General features: G+C 53.2%; 1 protein-coding gene across 8 annotated transcripts; it reads left to right on the top strand.

The window, feature by feature from the left end:
• Positions 1-439: 439 nt before the first annotated feature.
• Positions 440-19,669, top strand: YTHDF1 (YTH N6-methyladenosine RNA binding protein F1). 8 transcript variants are annotated; one of them, XM_039479489.2, is made up of 5 exons: positions 440-754; positions 920-944; positions 2,408-2,487; positions 12,247-13,767; positions 18,409-19,669. In XM_039479489.2, the coding sequence occupies exons 1-5, from the start codon at positions 728-730 to the stop codon at positions 18,433-18,435; spliced, it is 1,680 nt and encodes a 559-aa protein (XP_039335423.1). In that variant the 5' UTR covers positions 440-727; the 3' UTR covers positions 18,436-19,669. The 8 variants fall into 8 exon arrangements, with proteins under 8 accessions (XP_039335423.1, XP_039335424.1, XP_074262862.1 ...); XM_074406761.1 differs by lacking the exons at positions 440-754; positions 920-944 and adding exons at positions 951-1,103; positions 1,608-2,100; XM_074406762.1 differs by lacking the exons at positions 440-754; positions 920-944 and adding exons at positions 1,110-1,484; positions 1,608-2,100.
• The last annotated feature ends 2,874 nt before the right edge of the window (positions 19,670-22,543 follow it).

The raw sequence follows: 22,543 nt of genomic DNA, 5'->3' as shown, positions 1-22,543 counted from the left end.
CGCGGCGGCCGAAGGCCGGGCCGCAAAGCGAACAGAGCCCGCAGGTCCCGGGGCAAGGGCCGGGGTGCGCGCCCCGGAACACGCAGGGGCTGCGGGCCGGCGGGTGTTCGCGTGCGGGGGGTGGGCGGGGCGGACTGGCCTCGGACCGACCCGTAGCCCGGCTGTCCGACCGGAACAGCGTTTAGTTTTCGGACTCTGGGGGAAACCACAAAGGCCCCAGTGCCCGAAACGGGTCGGGGGCGCGCACACGGGGCAGCAACCCGGTAGCCCCTTCCCGGCAGGCCCCGCGGCGCCGCCGGACGCGCCCCACGTGACTTCCCCGACTCTCGGCTTCCCCGCCCCGCCGCGCGAGACTGCGACCTAGGAGCAAAATCCGTCCCGCGAGACCGCAGCGCGCAGGCGCGAAGCGTGGCGGCCGGCCGCGCTCCCGGCCTGCCCCGCGCGCGCGCGCGCGCTGACGCCGCGTAGGCTCATCCGCCGCCGCCGCCGCCGCCGCCGCCGGTGCGGCCGCCATTGGAGTCGACGCCTCCTCGGCGCGTCCGCGTCCCGGGCTCACCGCCGCCGCCTCGCCAGGGGCCCGCGCACCCAGTAGCCGCCGCCGCCCGGCCGGCGCCCGGGAAGTTGGCGGCGGGGCCCGGGGCGGCGCGAGCGAGGGTGACGGGCCCGGCCTGTCGGGGAGGCCCGAGCCGGCGGGCGCCCCGGCCCCGCGCCGAGCCGTTCATGCAGCATGTCGGCCACCAGCGTGGACGCCCAGGTAGCGCGGCCGGGTTAAGGGGCCGGGGTGGAGGCGCGGGGCCGGGTCTCGGGGCCGGGGTCGCGCGTGGCCGCGCCGCCGGCGGGGCCGGGTCTCCGGTGAATAACGTTGCGTTTCCTCCCCCCCGGGCTGTGCGCCCCCACGTCCCGGCCTGCGGCGGCGCAGAGACCGAAAGGACAAGAGAATAAAGGTGAGCGGAGCCGCGGGACGGCCGGCGCGGGCTGGAGTGGAGGAGGCCGGGGAAGGCACGGTCCCGGAAGCTGCGTCTGGAACCGGAAACGTTCTCTCTTCCGCCAGCTTCGGGGAGATAACGCTTGAGGCTGTGCGACGGTTCGGGGAGACTCGCCAGGTGGAGGACGGGGCTCGGGGAGGCGGACTCACCGTGCTCTGAGCATCCGGGCCGCGCCCCCCGCCGCGGGCTCGGGGGTCTGCCTCGGGGGAGCGGAGGCCGGGCCGGGGACGCGGCCGCGGGGACGGGCCGCCTGCTCCCCCCGGGGCGGTCCGCGGCTCCGGCCGGGCGCGTGCCGAGTCTGCTCGCGGCTCCCGCGACGGCCTGGCCGGGAATGCGGCCCCGGGGCGCGCTCGTTTGCTCGGAACGCGTTTTTAGCCGTTGCGCGTGCGAGCTCAGGGGTAACCAAACGCGGCTCATCGTGTTTTAAGGTTGGCAAAGGCCCGGCGCTTTATTCACCTTTGCTTTCATTTTCTGGCTGAGCGTAATAGCCCTGGGAAGGTAAGTGGAGTGCAAGGAGCGTAAATCTTGGGCCCCGCAGATCACTGAGCCAAAGGGGGAACTGCTTCGGGCAGACCTGCCTCCCCCCAAAAGTGACGTGCCTCCCTCACGGTTTGGCCCCAGGGAGGTTCCTGGTCACAAAGGACAGAAGTCACGGTCCTCGCTCCGCTCACTGGGAGAAATGCATATCTGATTGCTTCCTTTGAGAAGGCTAACTAGGAACTCGAAAGAATGCAGCCTCTTGTCTCTTACCTGCCTGTGACCGGGCAGCCTTCTCCCTGCTTCAGGTTGTCCCGCCTCTGCAGACCACACCACTTACGAATACATGGACTGTTCTCCTGTCTCTCTAACGGGTGGCACTAAGCTGTGTCCCGACCACTTGGGGGCACGTGTCGTTGGGACCTCCTGAGGCTGTGGCATGGGAGTGTCTTCACCTTTGGCAAGATAAACTTTCAAAATTGACTGAGACCTGCTTCAGATATTTGGGATTCACTGTGGAGAGTCAGATAACAGCTCCCAACAGTCATTCGGTGGCAGCTCCTTCCCTCCTGAGAACCTCAGTTCTCCGTACATTCTGCATTTGGGCTTTGGGAGGCTCCACTTCCGTTTGCTACACGTAGGTCTTCTTAGACCATGTGTTTCACCCTCGTTATGCGTTCTTTGCATTGTGTGTTCGCACTTAATTTGGTCAATCTCACTAAATTATGGTTAAGCCTTTATTTAAAATTTAGCCTGAATCATTGAAAGTTTCGCATCACCCTTCTAATTGTGTAAACGTCAGTTCTATACTGGCTGTACTCTTTTAAAATAAAAGCGTAATTTCTACTAGAAATAGATGGAAATGGACTTATTAACTTTGATTTCCATGCTTAAAAGTAATCTTTTAATATTTGAGGGTAATGTCTTGCAACTTTTTGTTCTAGTACAAAATGGTTCCTTACATCAGAAGGATACGGTGCATGACGCTGACTTTGAGCCCTATCTTACTGGACAGTCAAATCAGGTGAGTTTATTTTGTTAGCATGTATTTGTTTTTAAGTTGGTTTTAATTGTTTTGTAACACACCTTTACTCTCATTTCTAATTATCCTAAACAATGAAGAAGCAGACTAAAGTATTCGAAATGCTAAAATGCCCATAAAGATGCACCTGCCATTGACCTGGGGGCATGAGTGGGTGAAAATGATTTTCCCTGTGGAGGAGGTAGCATCCTGCTGGGGTTGGAATGCAGACACTTCTGCTTGATTCCAGTGTTTGTGGGTCAGTGATGTCCTGCCTTTGACACAGTGGAGGTGGGTTTCTGAAGCTTCCTGGTTATTTTTTAGCTCTGGATGATTTGAATTGTGGTCTGGGAAAGCAGCTAAGGGCTGGACTGTGGAGCCAGACGCTGCCTGGGTTTCAGTCTTTTATTTTAGTCGGAGTCTTGCTCTTGTCACCCAGGCTGGAGTGCAGTGAACAGTCTTGGCTCACTTCGACCTCTGCCTCCCAGGTTCAAGCAGTTCTGCCTCAGCCTCCTGAGTAGCTGGGACTACAGGCGTCTGCCATCACACCTGGCTGTTTTTTGTATTTTTAGTGGAAATGCGGTTTTTACCATGTTGGCCAGGCTGATCTTGACCTTGGCCTTGGCCTTCCAAAGTGCTGGGGTCACAGGTTTCAGTTGGTTTCAGTTTTAACTCCACCACTGACTGGCCTGTGTCGGGTGGCTTGCTTTCTCTTGCCTCAATTTCCTTTTCTGCAGAACAGAGAGAGTAGTAGCTATTTGTGGAATTGTTGGGAGGATGGCATCAGATGGTGCACAGAACACACTGAGACAGTACCTGATACAGCAGCTGATACAGCAGGGCCACTGAGTCATGGCTACCCTGTTCGGTGATTCCGGCTCTCTCTGCCTTGGCACGGTGGACATTTTGCACGGGAACATTCTCTTTTCGGGGCTGTCCTGTTGATTGTGGGACGTTTAGCAGCCCCCCTGGCTTCCCACCCACTAGATGCCATTAGCAACGCCCTCTCCTTCCCCAGTTGTGGCAAGCAGAACTGTCTTGGCAGATGTTTTCTGGGGGTTAAAATTGCCCTGGTTAAAATCTCTGGGGCCTGCGTTCTCTCCTCTGTGCTCCTGTTGCAGCAAAACTCCTGAGAGAAGCTGTGTCTGGTTGAGAGTCCGCTCGGGAACCAGACGGCTCTGCCTCGCTTTCCTACCTCCAGGCCGGTAGCTTGGACAAGGGGCTGCCCCTCTGTGAGCCCCTCACTTCGGCCTCGTGGGGCAGCACACAGCAGGTGCTCCAGACCGCCGTCTCCTGAGCTCAAAGTAAACCTTAGCCACCGGGCATGTTTCCATTAAAGTAAAACCAGGCCTTACCTCATCTCTGTGCAGGAATAAAACTAGTCTGCTCTTTTCTAAGGCGTCTTAGAACTTCTTAGAATGTTCCTTCATCCTCCTCGGTCCTACTGCACTTGGCTAATCAAGCAGCTTAGACACCAAGAAACCTTTTTAGGGTGGAGCCTTGGCAGCCCCGCCCCGACCCCACCCTGCTTTTGTTTCTTGTCTCTTGGTTGCTGCCTTCGGAGAATCTGTCCCTCTGAGCAGAACTGACTTGGCCTCAGTGATCGGCTTTTGGATAGAGGCAGTGAAGTTAAATGAACTGTTTTTTGTTTTTGTTTTTTTTAAAATATTGTGTTTTCTACTGTTCTTATGATTTTAATACTTGAATACTATCATGTACTGAATTTTAGCCAATAAAGGGGGAAGGGTGTTGCTTCAGTACACATGAAAATATGTGTGTGTGTGTCTTGGAAACAGGGCCCTGCTCTGTTACCCAAGCTAGAGTTCAGGCATGATCATAGCTCACTGTAGCCTCAAATTCCTGGGCTTAAGCGATCCTTTTGCCTCAGCCTCCCGAATACTGGGACTACAGGCATGTACCACCATACCTGGTGATTGATTGACTGATTGATTGTAGACACAGGGTGGGTCTCTCTATATTGCCCAGGCTGGTCTAGAACTTCTGGGCTCAAGTGATCTTCCTGCTTTGGTCTCCCAAAGTGTTAGGATTACAGGTATGAGCCACCATGCCCAGCCAAAAATATTTTTATAAAGGCAGAGCTTTTTTGCTGTTTGGGAAAATTTCTTTAAAAATGGATTAGATTATTTTTATGTTAATGGGAGTTTTAGCTCCATATTTAGAGTATACAGTAGAGTTTTATAGCTGTTGATTTACCCAGGCATACCTCTGGAGCCATAAGCACAGTTAAGATCGTGAACATAGCCATTAGCTCTGGGTTTTTTTCTTTTTTGGAGACACGTCTCACTCCGTTGCCCAGGCTGGAGTGCATGGCGCGATCACGGCTCACTGCAGCCTTGACTTGGCGGGCTCAGGCGATTCTCCTACCTCAGCCTCCCGAGTAGCTGGGACTATAGGTTTGTGCCACTACACCCAGCTAATTTTTAAATTTTTAGTAGACACGAAGTCTTGCTCTGTTGCCCAGGTTGGTCTCAAACTCCTGGGCTCAAACAGTCCGCACACATCAGCCTCCGAAAGTGCTAGGATTATAGGCATGAGCCACGGTGCCCAGCCTGACCCTGGGTGCTTAAAAAAGAATCCAGATATGGTTTGTAGTAGCCCATTGGAGGCTCCCTGTGGTTCTTGAATTTTGTGTGAAAATGTAATACTTAGAATGGTTTCGAACGTCTTAGGAGACGCCTGCCGGTTGGATTGGTTTGACTTGTGCGGGCCGTGCAGGGCTGCGGTCCCTCCCGTAGGAGGCCTCACCCTCCTTGCCGCGCTTCTGGTGCTGCAGTTTCGCTCCGAGCTGCCCTGCAGCGCATGCAGCAGTAACTGCTCGGCCTCTCTCTTCCGGTCCGTGACCCGAATGGGAGTTAGAGCAGAGGAGCCGGGAGTGAAGGTCTCTGGGTTGGGCCTGATTGTTGTGATTTTCTCTTTAGAGGCTTTGCTTGCCCAGGGACTTCTAGTTTCCCAGTACTCTTGTTTTCTGAAAGGAAAGACTGTGAATGACCCAGAGCAGTTCCTGCTCAGAGTTTAGAAGACACTGTCTCTGTGTGATGCCTGAGTTGGGAATAGATGCCCTGGCCCCTCAGACCTCCCGCGCACTCGCTGATGGACGGACTGAGTGTGTTTGCTGTGACCTCACTGACAGAAATGACCAAGGCCACCTGTACTTGTGCTGCCGATGACGATTTAGTCAACGACAGACCACGTATATGATAGTGGTCCCCTAAGGTTATGATGGTGCTGAAAGCTTCCCGTCGCCTGGTGGTGTCGGAGCCACCGTAATGTTGTAGGGCAGCATGTTACTCGTGCTTATGGTGATGCAGTGGTTGTGACCGAGCCTGCAGCCCCGGTCACAGCAGAGCGGGACACGCACAGTGACACTCAGTGTGCAGTACTTGAAGTGGACGGCGAGTGTGACTGCTTTACATATTTACTGTACTTTTAAGAGCGTATTCTGCCTACTTACTAGAAAACAAAATTAACTGTAAAGCAGCCTCGGGCGGGTTCTTCAGGAGGAATCCAGAAGATGCCACTGGTGTCACGGGAGATGGCAGCTCCATGCGTGTTCCTCTCCCGAAGACCTTCCAGTGGGACAAGATGTGGAGGTGGAAGACGGGGAAGGGTGACCCTGACCCTCTCTAGGCCTAGGCTGCTGTGTGTGTGTGTGTCTGGGTGGTTTTTTTTTTAAGGCAGGGTCTTTCCCGCATCCAGGCAGAAGTACAGTGGTGACTCATTGCAGCCTTGACCTCCTGAGCCCAAGTGATCTTCCTGCCTCATTTTTTATTTTTTTGTAGAGATGAGATCTCACTATGTTACCTGGGCTGAAGCAGTCCTGCCTCAGCCTCCCAGAGTGCTGGAATTGTGGGCATGAGCCACCGTGCCAGGCCGTGTCTTTGTTTTTAACAAAAGAGTTTAAAAAGTTAAAAATTAATAGAAAAAGCTTCTGGCATAAGGATAAAACGAAAAATATTTTTGTACAGCTATATGATGTATTTGTGTTTTAAGCTGTTATTACAAAAGAGTCAAAAACTGAAAGCTTTTAAAAAAGTAGTTTTTATGTAAAGTAAAACAAGCTGTAGTAAGCTAAGGTTTATTATTGAAGAAAGGACAATTTAAAAATGTAGTGTAGCCTGAGTGTACAGTGTTGATGAAATCAGCCGTGGTGTCAGGCCCCAGCCTTCACACTGACTGACTCATCAGGAGCACCGTCGGTCCTGCCTGCTCCGTTCGCCAGGATCGCCCTCCACAGGCGTCCCATTCTCCAGCTCCCACACCTGATTTTTCTCGTACCTTTTCTACGTTTAGACACACAGATACTTACCAATGTCACAGTTACTTAATACTCAGTACATTTGCACGCAGTGCCGGTGACAGCCTCAGTGTTTAGCAGGGACACTGTGCCCACACTCACGTCTCCGTTTGTGTGGGTACACGGGTCACACACAGATGACAGGGACACTGTGTCCTCACTCACGTCTCCGTTTGTGTGGGTACACGGGTCACACAGAGAGACGACAGGGACACTGCCCACACTCACGTCTCCGTTTGTGTGGGTACACGGGTCACACAGAGAGACGACAGGGACACTGTGCCCACACTCACGTCTCCGTTTGTGTGGGTACACGGGTCACACAGAGACGACAGGGACACTGTGTCCTCACTCACGTCTCCGTTTGTGTGGGTACACGGGTCACACAGAGACGACCGGGACACTGTGTCCTCACTCACGTCTCCGTTTGTGTGGGTACACGGGTCACACAGTGATGACATTGCTCATCAGGTTTGGAGTGTTTTTTTTCACTGAACGCAGTTCCTTATCAGAGCATTCACGAGTTCCTTGAGAACAGCCTGGAGATGCTTGGCACAGGGCTTCCTGCTGTGTATGGGCAGCTCTGGTGGGCCCAGGGTGACCCGAGGGCCAGCAGGGGAGTATCTAAAAATAAGGGCTTCCTTAAAACCCCCAGTGGCAGTGCCTGCTAAGCAGGCATTTGCCATCACAGCGGCTTCCCAGAAACACAGCTGGAAGGGCACAGTGGGCTCTTAACATGCTTCTTATTGGCGAGTTGCTGGAACAAATGCAGACGTTCTGTCAGAAACTGCTATCTCTGCATATTGTTGCTACCAGCTGAGGGGCTGAAATTGCCGTCTCAAAAGGATTGAGCCCTGAAAACAGATCTGAAAAATGAGCAGCCGAGTAAGTAAATGAGGGCTTTTCAGTTATTTTCCTCAGATTTCCTCTGTCTCCTGAGGCTTCTGCTGAGAAAGCACAGGTCACGGGAGGCCCGTTCCCAGTCCTGGGTCACCGGTGGTTCCAGGAGCCGCGTCACTCCCTCACCCCTCAGCAGAACCCTGGATACTTTTCCCTTCACATAACTTACGGTTTTGTTTTTTGTCTTTTAATTAAGCAAATGCTTCTCTCTGTCGGTCTTGGGCTTCTGAAGGAATCCTTCTGCCTCTCCCTCGCGTCCCTCCTCTTGGTCATTTCAATTCCAAGTTACCTTTTTGTTTGTAATACTGAAAGTATTTGAATAATTTCAGATTTCCCATTTCGGAAAAGTTGATACAGGAAGGAAACATTTTAACTTCAACTTAAATGGTTCTGGTCATTCTGATGGGAGTCTTTTTTTTAAATGTGGTTAAATCTGAGTAAGTATATAAAGCTGCTCTTAGTTGTAGAATTAGGGCTTCCTTGTGTTTTACTGTTTAGATTTTCGAATGACCCGGAGATAATATTCCCTGATTATTTAAAGTTTCTTTCATTATTTGAAGTGTCTATTTTGTTTACCCTTTTTTTTCCAGTCAGTCACAGGAGGAGGCTTAAGAATCTAAAGTTGTATTTTTCTTTGTCAGGGGACTCCAATTTTGCCTTTAAAATTTGTTAGTCTTCTTTTTTTTTTTTGAGGTGGCGTTTCACTGTTGTTGCCCCGGCTGGAGTGCAGTGGCAGAGCCTCCGCCTCCCAGGTTCAAGTGATTCTCCTGCCTCAGCCTCCCAAATGGCTGGCATTACAGGTATGTGCCACCATGCCCAGTAATTTTTTTTATTTTTAGTAGAGACGGGTTTCATTGTGTTGGCCATGCTGGTCTTGAACTCCTGACCTCAGGTGATCCACCCACCTCGGCCTCCCAAAGTGCTGGGATTACAGGCCTGAGCCACTGCCTGGCCTAAAATATGTTAGCCTTTCTTCCATGAGGTCTTAAGTTCACCGCAGGGGCTGCAGCGAGTTACCCAGGATGTGGACGTGTACAACAGTCTTCCGGGCGGCTGCCGAGTAGCAGGATAATGAAATGGTTTTGCCTGTATTGTCCTTTAAAGGTCTTTTATGCTGCTCATTTACCAGGACCAAAATAACGTTTGCTCAGAGGTAGTAATGTGTTAAGAGCAAGCTTCGAATTTGTTCTTATAACTTCAGTTAATGCAACTATATCCCTGAGAAGTAAACTTTCATACTCATAACTCGACGTGGACGGAGCCATGGCGCTAAGCGATGGTTAGGGGCCAGCACAGCGCGTCCAGCACTTGGTAGTGAGTGAGCAGGGGCGTGCCGTGCCTGGCTGTGCCTGAGACAAAGGGAGGCCAGGGGCTCTGAAGGGAGGCTTCGTGCGATTTACAGGCAGCCCGCACTGTGCATTTCCAGTACACATTTGAAGTCAGTTGCTGTAAGTTTAGACCAGAATAGGTGTCTCCCACCACTGTGACTGGGACCATGACTAGGACAGCTTCCCTTACCAGGGAAGGACTGACGTGGCAGGGAAGGACTGAAGGGGCAGCAGCCTGACGTGGATCGTAAAGGCAGAGGACAGCACTTCCAGGTTTTCTCATTACAGAGTGACTTCCTTCACATAGCTTTACAAATTCACTTGCTGCTTTACCCTCCGAATTTTGAAGGAAAGATGGCAGATGTCATAGAAAACGGGCTGTCAGTAAGACTGAGGTGAAAATGGAAATTGAGCCCCTAGTACCCGAGGTCACTATAGACAGCCTGCCTGTGTGGGCCGTGTAACCCGGTGAGGACAGAAAGCGTTGGGAGGGCTTAGGGCTGCTGGCAGCGCTGATTCTGAGTCGCCTTCTTCCGTGGTTCAGGACGGGAATGGTGGTGATCTGGGCCTGAAGGGTTTGGAGCGGACAGGCTAGGATGCAGGGCCTGCACGTCGGGTAGAGGGAAGCTGGATGGCTCACTGTGGGCTCTTGTGTCTGTGTGGCCTGTGTGCCAGGTGCATCCATTTCGTACTTAGATTTTCAGGGATGTTAAATGCTTGATATAATGTGCGTTTCCTCAGTTCTTAAGTGGTGTCCTGTCTTAGTTAAGGCATTAAGTGTAAGTCAGAAGTGTCCCTGGGCATCTGTTTCTGTGGCCTGGCTCCTCTGGTTGGTTTTGTGGCCAAGTGGATTAGAATGCCGCTCGACCATCGAGATTTGTTTTTTCCGTCCACTCTTTTTGCGTGGGAAGGAGGATGTGTTGTGATGGCAGCGCTGCCGAGGAGCGTGTGTCCAGATGATGGGAAGGAGGAGGGCTGGCTACCCTGTAGGGGTACCGTCTCCTTCACCCTGCCATCCTTAAAGGCACCTGCAGCCAGTGACTCAAGGAGCAGGTCCTCAGCACAGACCGCCCCTGATTCGCTCACCCTCCTGTCCGGGCCTGCTGGACAGGGCAGCACCCAGGGAGGGCTGCAGCAACGGAGCCAGCATCACGGAAATCCTCTCGAGGGGTAATCAGCTCAGATTACTCTCATGTTTATGGAACACTGATAGTGTCCCACTTGTCTTCTTATACCCCCAGAATCTCAAATTTTTGTTACAGGGAAGCAGTAGTTAGTGCATTTTAAAAGATGATTCGGAGGCTGGGTGCTGTGGCTCACGCCTGTAATTCCAGCACTTTGGGAGGCTGAGGTGGGCCGATCACCTGAGGTTGGGAGTTTGAGACCAGCCTGGACAACATGATGAAATCCTGTCTCTGCTAAAAATACGAAAATTAGCTGGGCATGGTGGTGTGCCTCTGTAATCCCAGCTACTCGGGAGGCGGAGGCTTGAGAATCGCTTGAACCTGGGAGGCGGAGGTTGCAGTGAGCTGAGGTCGCGCCACTGCACTCCAGCCTGGGCAACAGAGCGAGACTCCGACTCAAAAAAAAAGATTCTGGAATTGTCTGCTCACAAATGGGGCAGTCAACAGGAAGAAAATGAGAAAAGAAATTCGATTCTTGAAGCCCTAGGTGTTCTAGATGGGAGCAGGAGGCAGGAAGTGGTGGCTAGGTCACTGGTTCATTAATGTTGGCTGGTGTTGGGCCGCTGCCCCCAGGGAGAGCTGCTTACGGTGGTCACCCCTCCAGTGAAGCAGGCCCTTCTCGTCGTCTGGGATCCCACAGTCTCCCTGGTTGCCTCAGATATCTTCCCACCTGCTGTCCCCGGCTAGGCGCTGTTATCCTTCAGCGTGTGGCCTTTGATGCCAACGTGAAAGGTAAACGTGATGGGCTAGGTTGGGAGATGAGCTTTGCAGACTATGCTCTTTATGTGGAACTTTCTGGTTACTTGGGAGACTTGGGGGAAGGGAGCAGGAAAACTATTTCAAAATCTGAAAACGGGTGTCACAGACTGGAGAGCTCTGTGTTTACTTCCTGCTCCGTTTTCATTTCAGAACAGCATTTTTGGCACTCTCAGATGACGCACCCAGGCGGGAGCCTTCTTGCTTCACGCTGGGCCCCTTCTCACCCACCCCCGTGCACACACACACACCCCACCCTCACACGAAAGCCATATTAAGGCAGTGTTGGAGGGACCCAGTTCTGTCTAGACCCTTGGTTGAGTCTCCAAGGAGATGCTGTCCCAGAACTGCTGACCCAAAGCCTAAATCTGTGCCCTGGGCAGCTCTTCAGAGACCCCTGTGATGTGGCCAAGCACTCACCTTCTCTAGCAGACCTTTTTGCCTCATGCTTCCGTCACTAAAAACACTCGAGGTTCCAGTCACCACACAGACATGTTTTCAGTAAGGAAGCCCAGCTGAGTTGGCACCCAAAGCGAGGGCTGTCTCCACCTGGAGGGCAGAGTTCCTACACTTGGGATGCTTTCTGTCAGCTACGGACCTGGAGCCAGCCAGGGCCCTCTGTGCAGGGGCCTCCTCCAGGATCCCAGCTCTGTGCCCAGGAAGCCATGAGAATGTGAACCCCCTTGGACTTAGAGGCGTGGGAGTCTGCTAGGAGGCGTGTGTGGAAGGGGCCTTTGAAGCACCCTCAGAGGATGTCTCGAGGGGAGAGTGTCCCAGGAGGGGGCCAAGGCCCAGAGGTGGCGCCCGGGGGCCTGCTGAGGAATCACTGAGCTTGGGGTCTGTTCTCTGGAGATGACGGCCTCTCGGCCCTGTACATCCTGGTTTGCCAATGGAAATACCTCTGCCTCGCAAAGCCATTTCAGTTCCCATGACACTGTCCGTGTCTGTCCTAAGCATTGTCATCAAACTCTGGATTCCTTTTTAGGTAAGAGTAGAGGGAGGGGCCGCTACCTGGCTAATTCTGGAGAGGCTTAGGTCAGTCATTTAGCCTGAATTCAGAGCCTTGCAAATGCTGTTTCATATTTCGAGACAACAGCCTGGTTTGTTTCATGATTAACTTCTCTCTGTCTGGATGCGGTTCTCACACTGACAAGGAAGGAGTAGCCCGGTGCTCTGCCCGCCTTGCTTTTCCTCTACCTGTGCTTCAGCAGGAAGTGCTGGCTGGCATTTTCTGCATCTCCTCCTGTTTAGAAGTAACTTGCCACTGTTTGTTTTGCAGAGTAACAGTTACCCCTCAATGAGCGACCCCTACCTGTCCAGCTATTACCCGCCGTCCATTGGATTCCCTTACTCCCTCAATGAGGCTCCGTGGTCCACTGCAGGGGACCCTCCGATGCCATACCTCACCACCTACGGACAGCTCAGTAACGGAGACCATCCCTTTGTGCACGATGCTGTTTTCGGGCAGCCTGGGGGCCTGGGGAGCAACATGTATCAGCACAGGTTCAACTTCTTCCCCGAAAACCCCGCCTTCTCGGCGTGGGGGGCGAGTGGGTCTCAAGGTCAGCAGACCCAGAGCTCTGCCTACGGGAGCGGCTACACCTACCCCCCGAGCTCCCTGGGTGGCACGGTGGTGGATGGGCAGCCGGGCTTTCATAGTGACACCCTCAGCAAGGCCCCCGGGATGAACAGCCTGGAGCAGGGCATGGTCGGCCTGAAGATTGGGGACGTCAGCTCCTCTGCTGTCAAGACGGTGGGCTCTGTCGTCAGCAGCGTGGCACTGACTGGTGTCCTTTCTGGCAATGGAGGGGCAAATGTGAACATGTCGGTTTCAAAGCCGACCTCATGGGCTGCCATTGCCAGCAAGCCTGCAAAACCACAGCCTAAAATGAAAACAAAGAGTGGGCCCGTCATGGGGGGTGCGCTGCCCCCCCCACCTATAAAGCATAACATGGACATTGGCACTTGGGACAACAAGGGGCCTGTGCCGAAGGCCCCAGTCCCCCAGCAGGCGCCCTCCCCGCAGGCCGCCCCACAGCCCCAGCAGGTGGCTCCGCCTCTCCCAACACAGCCCCCACCTTTGGCTCAACCGCAGTATCAGAGCCCTCAGCAGCCACCCCAGACCCGCTGGGTCGCCCCACGCAACAGAAACACAGCATTTGGGCAGAGCGGAGGGGCCGGCAGTGATAGCAACGCTCCTGGAAGTGTCCAGCCTAATGCTGCCCCCGGCGTCGAATCCCACCCCGTCCTTGAAAAACTGAAGGCTGCTCACAGCTATAACCCTAAAGAGTTTGACTGGAATCTGAAAAGCGGGCGTGCGTTCATCATCAAGAGCTACTCTGAGGACGACGTCCACCGCTCCATCAAGTACTCCATCTGGTGCAGCACGGAGCACGGCAACAAGCGCCTGGACAGCGCCTTCCGCTGCATGAGCAGCAAGGGGCCTGTCTACCTGCTCTTCAGCGTCAACGGGAGCGGGCATTTTTGTGGGGTGGCCGAGATGAAGTCCCCCGTGGACTACGGCACCAGTGCTGGGGTCTGGTCTCAGGACAAGTGGAAGGGGAAGTTTGATGTCAAGTGGATTTTTGTCAAGGACGTGCCCAATAACCAGCTGCGGCACATCAGACTGGAGAACAACGACAACAAACCCGTCACAAACTCCCGGGACACCCAGGAGGTGCCCTTAGAAAAAGCCAAGCAGGTGCTGAAAATCATCAGCTCCTACAAGCACACGACCTCCATCTTCGACGACTTTGCCCACTACGAGAAGCGCCAGGAGGAGGAGGAGGTGGTGCGCAAGGTGAGTCGGGCCGTGGCGGGCACCCGCCGTGCGGGCGCGTCCTTGGTGCCGCGCTCAGACCGGGTGGCCTGGCGGCGAGCGGATGCGGCGGGTCCGCCGAGCTGCGTCTGAGCTGGGTCCCGTGATGGGCAGCTCCCGAGCGCGCCCGGTTGGCCGCAGGTGGGTGGGCCCAGGTCCAGGCAGCCCTGTGGAAACAGACCGACTCCGTCTGGGTAGGAAAGAAGGTGGTGGTGGGGGGTAGGTTTGGAATCCAGACATTTTAACTAACAAAGGATGGATCCTGTATCAAAAATCCATTGATTGGATATTTTTGAGACAGTCCTGATTTCCTGTGAGACTTGTAGCCAGACTCTTGAATCTGCTGTCATGAAGCAGGGCGGGGCGGAGTGTTTGCTCTTCATCAGGGCTCAGATGCCCATACGCTGGCACCAGCAGTGGGAAAATGATGGTAACAGTGTCTGGATAAAGCTGCCTTTATTCGAGAGAGTTTATCCTGAGATTCTCTCCTGCTTTAAAAAAACACCCTTCATGAAATGTCAGTTGATAATAGATGAGTTTTCAGTATTTTTTCAGGTCTATGGTCAGAAAGGAATTATTCACCTGTGAGCGCCGAGTGTCCTAATGTATTTTGGGCAGAAAGGCATGCACGTGGCATGTCAGGGATGTGTAGAAGGGAGCAGTCTCCGTGACACAAGTCCTGAACAACCCGGGGCTTACGGAACTTTGGAGAAGTATTGGTTCCTGTCTTTTGTGAGAAGAGAAGAAGATGTCGTTTATTTCCAGTCACTGACATTCTGTGCTTTAGCGCTTTGATTTTGTTTTTGAGATGGAGCCTCGTCCTGTCACCCAGGCTGGAATGCAGCGGCACATGCTCGGCTCACTGCAACCTCCGCCTCCAGGGTTCGAGCCGTTCTTAGCCTTCCAGGTAGCTGCGATTACAGACATAGTTCTTTTAGGTGTAAAATAAATAATTGCTCAATTTGCAGGGATAATTGCTAATGAAGCTTTAGGTCCTTAGCTGGCTAAACTGGAAGCTGGCTGGGTGTGTGTGTGTGCAGTTTCTCTTCTTAAATACTGTGTCCTGCAACTTAAATTAGTGTCTTGCAACTTGCGTTGTAAAAACCTGATCCTTAGATAACTGTCTCGATTGCTGCAGGTCGAGCCCCAGCGGGCTTCTGGTAGAGCATCGCTGCAGGGACCTTGGTAGCCCTCCCCCAAACTGTTAGCCAAGCTGGAGAGCTTGGGGCCCTTGTGGGTCACTGTTAACATTAATTCATATAATCGAGAGTGACAAATGAGAACCTGATTTGTTAATGTTTGGTGGAATTTCAAATAGGTTTTTTTTTTTTTTTTTTTTTGAGGTAGCGTCTCACTCTGTTAGCCAGTGGGGAGTGTTGTGGTGAAATCTTGTCTCACTGCAACCTCCATCTCCTGGGTTCAAGCGATTCTCCTGCCTCAGCCTCCCAAGTAGCTGGAATTATAGGCGCCCGCCACCACGCCCAGCTAATTTTTGTATTTTTAGTGGAGATGGGATTTCACCATGTTGGCCAGGCTGGTCTCAATCTCCTGACCTCAAGTGATCCACCCACCTCAACCTCCCAAAGTGCTGGGATTACAGGTGTGAGCCACTGTGCCCAGCCTCAAATAACTTGTTTTTTGTTTACCAGTCTGCAGTACAGTGGCTGCGTCACAGCTTATTGTAGCCTTGACCTCCTGGGCTCAAGCAGTCTTCCTGCCTCAGCCTCGAGTAGCTCCAGGCGTGCACCACCATGCCTGGCTAGTTTTTGTATCTTTTTTTGTAGAGTCAGTGTCTTGCTGTGTTGCCCAGGCTGGTCTTGAACTCCTGGGCTCAAGCGATCCTCTCACCTCAGCTTCCCAAAGTGCTGGGATTATAGGCATGAGCCACTGTGCCCGGCATCAGATGGTTTTTAAGCTTATTGGGCAGTGTAGGGAAACGGACGTGGTTCTTGAGGAGCTCCCCAGACTGGACGTGGGTGCTGGCTCTCCCTGCCTTCCAGGGTGCTCTAGATGCCATGCTTAACGGGCTGGGCTAGTGGCTCATCCAGGATTGGAGTCTTCGGTGTCCTGGGGCTGAGACTCTGGGTGTCTAATGCTTTCTCCCCCGTGGGTTTCCCATGAAGAGTGGTGCAGTGTGAAGAGCAGAGGGTACTGAAGAGTCTCAGTCATCAAACTACGAGTGCTGGTGGACCCAGGGTAGTTTCCGCAGGGTTCTCTCAGGACTTCTGAGAACAGACCCACCTTTTGTTTATCATTTAGAGTTTGGCCCCATTGCGTTAAAGCTCACACATAAACAGAGTGTTGAGAAAGTGTATAGTTGGCGTTTTGCAGGATCGCTGTCCAGCTGTAAATTTGGACACACGCTGATTTCTCAGGTCGGTTTCTGTGGCAGCCGTGTCAGACCGAGTCCTGGGTTGATACGGTTTTTGGTTTAAAAAAAAAAAATGTATAAACGGCCACTTCCTGGCTTCAAACAGTGAGAGTGATGAGTGTCCCACACTGTGAGCATCGCCTAGTTCCTCAGACTGACTGTCCTGGACCTGGCTGCAGGTGCCTGTGACCCGACCCCACGTCGACCTCGGGTCGTCGCTGCATGAGCTCTGGCTGGCTCAGTAGAGGAGCTCCGTGACTTTGGAAACTACGTGGAGAGCAGAGAGAATCTTGGGAATGAGCATTTCCTGGATGCTTGTTGAGCATTCCTCGAAAGAACAAGCTGGACTTGTCAGTTTTTCTTTCTTTGAGAAATTTCATGAGGAATAGTATTTTAAAGAGCACACAGTGAACTTGTCTGTAAGGGCTGAAGGGAGGCAGGGAACTGGGGAGTTTCCCTGTAAATGGCTTTAACATCACTATTTGAATTCAAGAGATAGGCATTTTGTTTTTTGGGAACAGCAATACATACCTCTTGTTAAGTATATTTTTTGGAGACGGGTTTGCTCTGTCCCCCAGGCTGGAGTGAAGTGGCACAATCTCAGCGCACTGCAACCTCTGCCTCCCAGGTTCAAGCAATTCTTTTGCCTCAGCCTTCAGAGTGGCTGGGGTTGCAGGTGCCCACCGCCATGCCTGGCTAATTTTTTTGTATTCTTAGTGGAGGTGGGGTTTTACCGTGTTGCCCAGGTTGGTCTCGAACTCCTGAGCTCAGGCAATCCCCCCGCGTTGGCCTCCCAGAGTGCTAGGATTACAAGTGTGAGCCACCATGCCCAGCTTGTGAAGAGATTTATTTTTTTTAACAGAATTTTTTAAAGAATGCAAAATACAGAGTTCTTAATTTTCTCCAGTTTTACGTTTGAGAGGAGGAAGGAGGTGCTGATTCTCAGGACCGGTGCCCGCCCAGCTGCTGAATCCAAGTGCTTCGGCGCCTTCTCGGGACAGAGAGCACCAGAGCCGCTTTTGAGAGCAGCCACAGTGGAGGAGGCTGATGTTCATTCCAGTGCCCAGCAAAGTTTGTTATTAACCTGAAGACACATTCAGTCCATTTTTAGCAAAAGAGGATTAAATGGGTCCCCTGTCCACTGGTTTTCTTTATTGGTTTGCATTTTGATAGATAAGGGGGCCAGATAAAGTTGAATGTGCCTCGGATCTATCTTTTTATTTTTATTTTGAGATAGGGTCTCTCTCTCTCTCTCTCTGTCACCCAGGCTGGAGTGCAGGGCAGATAATAGCTTACTCTAGCCAAAACATGGGCTCAAGTGATCCTTTCGCCTCAGCCTCCCAAGTAGCTGGGGTTACAGGTGCACACCACCACACTGGGCCCGGGACGCCTCTCTAGCCAGTTGGTACAGCATGTGCTCCTTGGATTACACATTCTCATCTTCAGATGCTGCCTTGTAAGGAGACTGAGGGAGGGGGCTTTTAGACCCTTCCCATCAGGAAGGCAAAGGCTGCGAAAGATTTGGGTGTAAGTCTCGAGCTTGTGCGTCACGCATGCTCTGGAAAAGATGGTTCTCTTCTGGGAGTGGGCAGCAAACCTGGCCAGGGGAGCTCGGCCTTGAGCCAGCCTAGTCGTGGGGTTGGGGGCAGATGGTCTTCTCCTTGCTGTGGGGAGTGTGCTGGGGAGTGGGAAGGGCCTGAACTCGACAGGCCCACATGGCGGCTCCTGCCATGTGACACAGCACCTTGATAGTCAGTTGGAAGGATATTGGTGTCCTTTGAGCCACTGCGAAGTTTAAATGAGATAAAATACAGAAGCAGCAGCTTCCGTCTCACTGGCCTGCTTGAGAGCCTGGTGCATGCCTGCCCCTCGCCCCGAGTGCAGAGGATTTCACATTGCTAAGTGTCTCTCCATGTGGAATGAGTGGCACATGAGGGAAAGACAGCTGTGGGAAGTGAGGTCTCCCAGCAGACGGTGGCCCATGTGACTGGTGGTTGGTGCTCTTCTCCTAGTAGAGGGGGGGGGAGCTTGCCATACCTAGTGTGGGTGGCCACCACACAGCCCCCGTCTGTGGGACCCGGCCCCAGCGCAGCTCAGAGTTGCGTGCCGGTGCGGCTCGGGCGCCAAGCAGGGTCCCGCCTCCAGATGTGCAGGAGCAGCCGCCGGGCAGCCTCGGACCTCACTTTTGGGAGGGATTCAGCCGTGTGGCTTGGTTACTCAGTGTGTTCAACTCTGGTCTTGTCTTTTTGCAGGAACGGCAGAATCGAAGCAAACAATAAGGAGAACCAGTTTCCTACGTGTTCTAACATGTGACTCGGAAAACCGTTTAAAATGTGTGTGCTTGGTCAGCTCCAGCGTGTCGTCCGTGCGGGGTTGAGTGTTGCATCTTTGCCTTTCCTGTCGTTTATTTTTGCCCAAATGAACTGGCATTTATTTGTACTTTTCTATGTATTCTAATCTTGTAGAAGCCACTAATAAAGGAGTATTTTTTTTGTCAGCTTATCAATGAGAGCAATCTAATGTGAAATACAAGTATTCTTAAAAACACATGAAGCATCTATTTTGGCAGAAATTATGTTCTTAAATTCACAGCCATTTGATACTGCTCTATGAGACCTCATATTTCTCATCCCATTACTGCTTCATAGCAAACATAAAAACCGTGAGTCACTTTGTCACTGAGAGTCTTCTGATAAAATCTCCTGAAAATACTGAAAAGGTCAATGATTATCTTGTTCATTCTGATTCATCATTTTATTATCTTTTATCAGTCTAAAGTGCTAATTTACCCACTTGATTTTTCTACTAGACAGAAAGATAACTTTTAATTTTTCACATGTGGCAGACATGTTTTCTTTTTTTGGAAAGTCTTTCCTTCCAGATCTGCGGCCCACTGAGCAGCCGCCTGTTCCCCGCCACTGCCCTGCTGCCCGGTCGGGCCAGGGCGTGGTGTGTGGAGGTCTGGTTCAGGTTCAGGCGTTCGTTGGTTGTCTGCAGATCTTTTTAACTTGTACCCTTTCCGTAAGAATCCGGACGCTCTTAAGTCTTTATACCAGTACTGCTGAGCTTTAAGTGTGGGACCTGATGGTACGGACAGTGTGATGGATGATGCTGCTGGCTGTAAATTTCACCATGTGCGTCTAATTTTTTTTCCTGTTGAATGGATAAAAACAAAACTTTTTTAGAAAATGAATTTGCTGTCATGTTTTGTGGAATGAGGGACCGTTGAACTCGCCACCAGCTGGAGTTCGAGTTTAAGCATGAAAATGGTGCTCATGCCTGACGCTCCAGCGCCCGAATCTGCACGTGCCCTTGTTTGTAGAGGACCCTTACTGTCTAGAGAGCAGACGCTTTGCGAGAACTCCTTGCTCCAAAAGACCCTCTGAGTTAACGTTCAGCTGTGTCATTAGACTTGTATTTAGAGCGTGTCACTTCTCTCTCTGAGTGGAGTCCCGGACGACACGACTCTGCTCTGGGAGAAGACAAGCCTTAATAAACAGCACTATTTAGCAAGCCGGGCGTCATCTCATTCTTCACCCTACTTGATGAGTTTATGTTTCGGAGTTTTTTAAGCTGCAGAGCCATTTGGGGAGTCACTGCAAAGCCCCGTGTTGCTCAGGCTGTGGGGTTCTTGTCCTCTAGCTTTGGAGGAGGGAGCTGTTAATTTCTTTAAGACAGACTGCATGGCACCCTGACCTGTGCCCCAGCACACATGCGCAGACACAGCGACGCGCGCAGTACCTGGGCGCCGCTCCCTCCTCCGATGGGGCTCCTCGCCGTCTCCTCCCCCCGTTCATCCACCAGTGCCTCTTACTTTTTTGAGCGGTGAGAATTTGATAGTTGTTTAGTTTGTTTGCCTTTTGAGGTAAAATTTACAAGCAGCGAAATGCACATGGTATACATCTGCAGAAGTCGACAAGTATGTGGTAAAGTTATGGTTTTCACATCAGCCCAGAAAGCCGTGTGTCCCTTTCCCAGCTGTCACCGCCTCTGCCGGAAGTTAGTAGTTGCTTTAGGGAAACGTCAGTTGAGGCGGCCCTTGAGAGGCAGGCTGTGCGCTCCCACCTGCAGCTGCATTTCAGCCTCGAGTGGCTAGTTCCTATTTTATGCCATTTTCTGGCATGTATTCAAGTCCTGGGCTCCTTTAGAGGAAGGTGAGCTCCTGGCGTTTAGGTGCTGAGAGGTGGCGGGCGTGGCCGCAGGGTGCCGTGCCTGCTCTTTGGTTGGTTTGGTGGCTGTGGAAGAAGAGGGTGCTCTTGTCCCCACAGAGTGGGAGGTGGTGGTGAGCGGTGGCTGCTGACTGGCTTGTGAGTGGATACCGGCCAGCAAGGTCTAGGCAACACCTACCCCAGGGGCTCCAAAGACAGAAGGAGTCAGTGGCTTCTCCCTCTGTCAACTTGTAGAACTGATGCTGCGTCTGGTGTCAGGGGCCTCCTGCCTGCATTCCTGGTGCCCAGTGTGGTGCCAGGCCAGGAGCCAGGCCCACCAGGGGAAGGGAGAATTGGAAGGCATAGGCTGGTGGAGGGGGATGGACTTCATCTCATTTTGCTTTATGAAAAGCCATAAGCTGTTAGTATTTCCCACCCCGCCCTCCCTCACAGCCAGCCCCGTGAGCCCTGTTCCCTGTTCCTTCTGCTCCTCCCCAAAGCACGCCATGCTAGAACAGTGTTTTGCTCTTGCTGGAGTGCAGTGGCACAATCTCGGCTCAGTGCAACCTCCGCCTCCCGGGTTCAAGCGATGCTCCTGCCTTAGCCTCCGGAGTAGCTGGGATTACAGGCACTCACCACCACCCCCCCGCCCCCGCCCCACCGTGGCTGATTTTTGTATTTTTAGTAGAGAAGGGGTTTCGCCGTGTTGGCCAGGCTGTTCTCAAACTCCTGACCTCAAGTGATCCTCCCACCTTGGCCTCCCAAAGTGCTGGGATTACAGGCATGAGCCACTATGCCCAGCCCCTGCTAGAATTCTTAAGTGTCTAAGCTACTGGAACAGCCTTCAGCTGGATGTACTGTTTTGAGGTGCCTCTGGCTCTGGAAGGTTCCTTGGAGGGTATGGGTGTAGCTCAGTTGGAAGCCAGTGTCCTGGGCTTCTGGTGGGTTACAGGATGGCTTTGCAGGTGGCTCTCCTGCATTGGGCGTTAAACAGCCAGGGCCTGTGGTGCTTTGGGCTGAATCCTGGCCCTCCCAGGCTCCTCACTGTCCAGAATTGAAGTCTTTGTTAGGACGGAAATGCCCTCTCTGGCCAGATGCCGGCGGTGAGCCCACATCCATGAGAAATGAATCTGCACCTGGGCTCCCAGCTTGGAGCAGTCCTGTTGCTGTGTGGCTTCAGGCACAGCCATGACTCCTGGCTCCCTCAGCATCGGGAGGATGGCTAAGTGTTGGGTGCACACATCTGGATTTAAAAGAAGCCCCGCTTGCGCCTTCATAGGGCTTGCATGGCAATAAGAAAAAAGCAGCCCCATTCAGAGGCTCCTCCAGCCTCCAGGCCCCTCCCTGGAAGGCTTCTCAGAGCCCCTCGTTACTGAGGATTACCAAGGAGGGGACCCTGGTGGAGTGAGAGGGAGTGGGCTGCTTGCAGGTGGTGTATTCAGACTGGATGGCAGTCGGTTCCCTCCTGTCCTGGCGGCCGGGCGCAGGCCTAGGTGTCTCACAGCTGGACCAGGTGGAAGCGTCGGCGTTGGGCACGGGCGAGGCCTCGTCCTGCTGGGTCGCTTGGCTCATGCCAGAGCTGATCAGGCTCCAGGTGCTGGAACGACTCCAGTGAGTTCCAGGGGTGCCCACTGGACCTGCTGTGCTTCCTGCTATGGCCCAGGGCTGAGGGTCAGATCTCAGGACAGATCTGCCACGAGGCCCCTTTGCTTTTGGGAAGTCCACGTGACCGGTGGGGTTGTTTGGGGCCAGGACCCTCCGTCCCCCACGTGTCCTGGCCACCCAGAGTCAAAGGAGGACCAGCAACTGCTAGCATCTGGGCAGAGCTGGGGTGCAGGGGCATCCAGTGTACTCTGGACAGACGTGTCTTCGGCACTCATCCAAACTCTGCGGCCTCCCGAGGACAGGGCAAGCTGCCCAAGGTCGGGGCCTCAGCCGTGAGAAGCCACAGCCCTGCATGTGCCACAACAGCAGGCTGATGCTCCCTGGTGTCCTGCGGGGGGTGAGGCTGGGAGATGGCAGGGCTCCTGCAGACGGACGGGGGAGCCAGGACACCACAGCATGACCGCTTGGTGCCGGGAGCAGCTGTGGGGCAGGAATGGTCTCCTTCGGGCCCGAGGGCAGCCTTGACGTGCTCCCGTGGACAGGGCTGGGCCCCTGCAGGCTGCGCAGCCCCCGGGCAACTTCCGAGGGACTAGGAGAGGAGAGGAGGGGGTGCACAGGTGATGAGGCCCTCGGG

This window comes from Saimiri boliviensis, chromosome 9, assembly GCF_048565385.1.
Source record: "Saimiri boliviensis isolate mSaiBol1 chromosome 9, mSaiBol1.pri, whole genome shotgun sequence".
In the NCBI taxonomy this organism is placed as follows: domain Eukaryota; kingdom Metazoa; phylum Chordata; class Mammalia; order Primates; family Cebidae; genus Saimiri; species Saimiri boliviensis.
The sequence above is the reverse complement of the archived record's forward strand: the minus strand, read 5'-3'. Positions and strand labels throughout refer to the sequence as shown.

Excerpts from the sequence above, each read along its gene's own strand:
- YTHDF1 (XM_039479489.2), top strand. The coding sequence starts at position 728 with ATGTCGGCCACCAGCGTGGACGCCCAG. Across the intron at positions 945-2,407 it reads GAAAGGACAAGAGAATAAAG|TACAAAATGGTTCCTTACAT; the intron begins GTGAGCGGAGCC and ends TTTTTGTTCTAG. Across the intron at positions 2,488-12,246 it reads TTACTGGACAGTCAAATCAG|AGTAACAGTTACCCCTCAAT; the intron begins GTGAGTTTATTT and ends TTTGTTTTGCAG.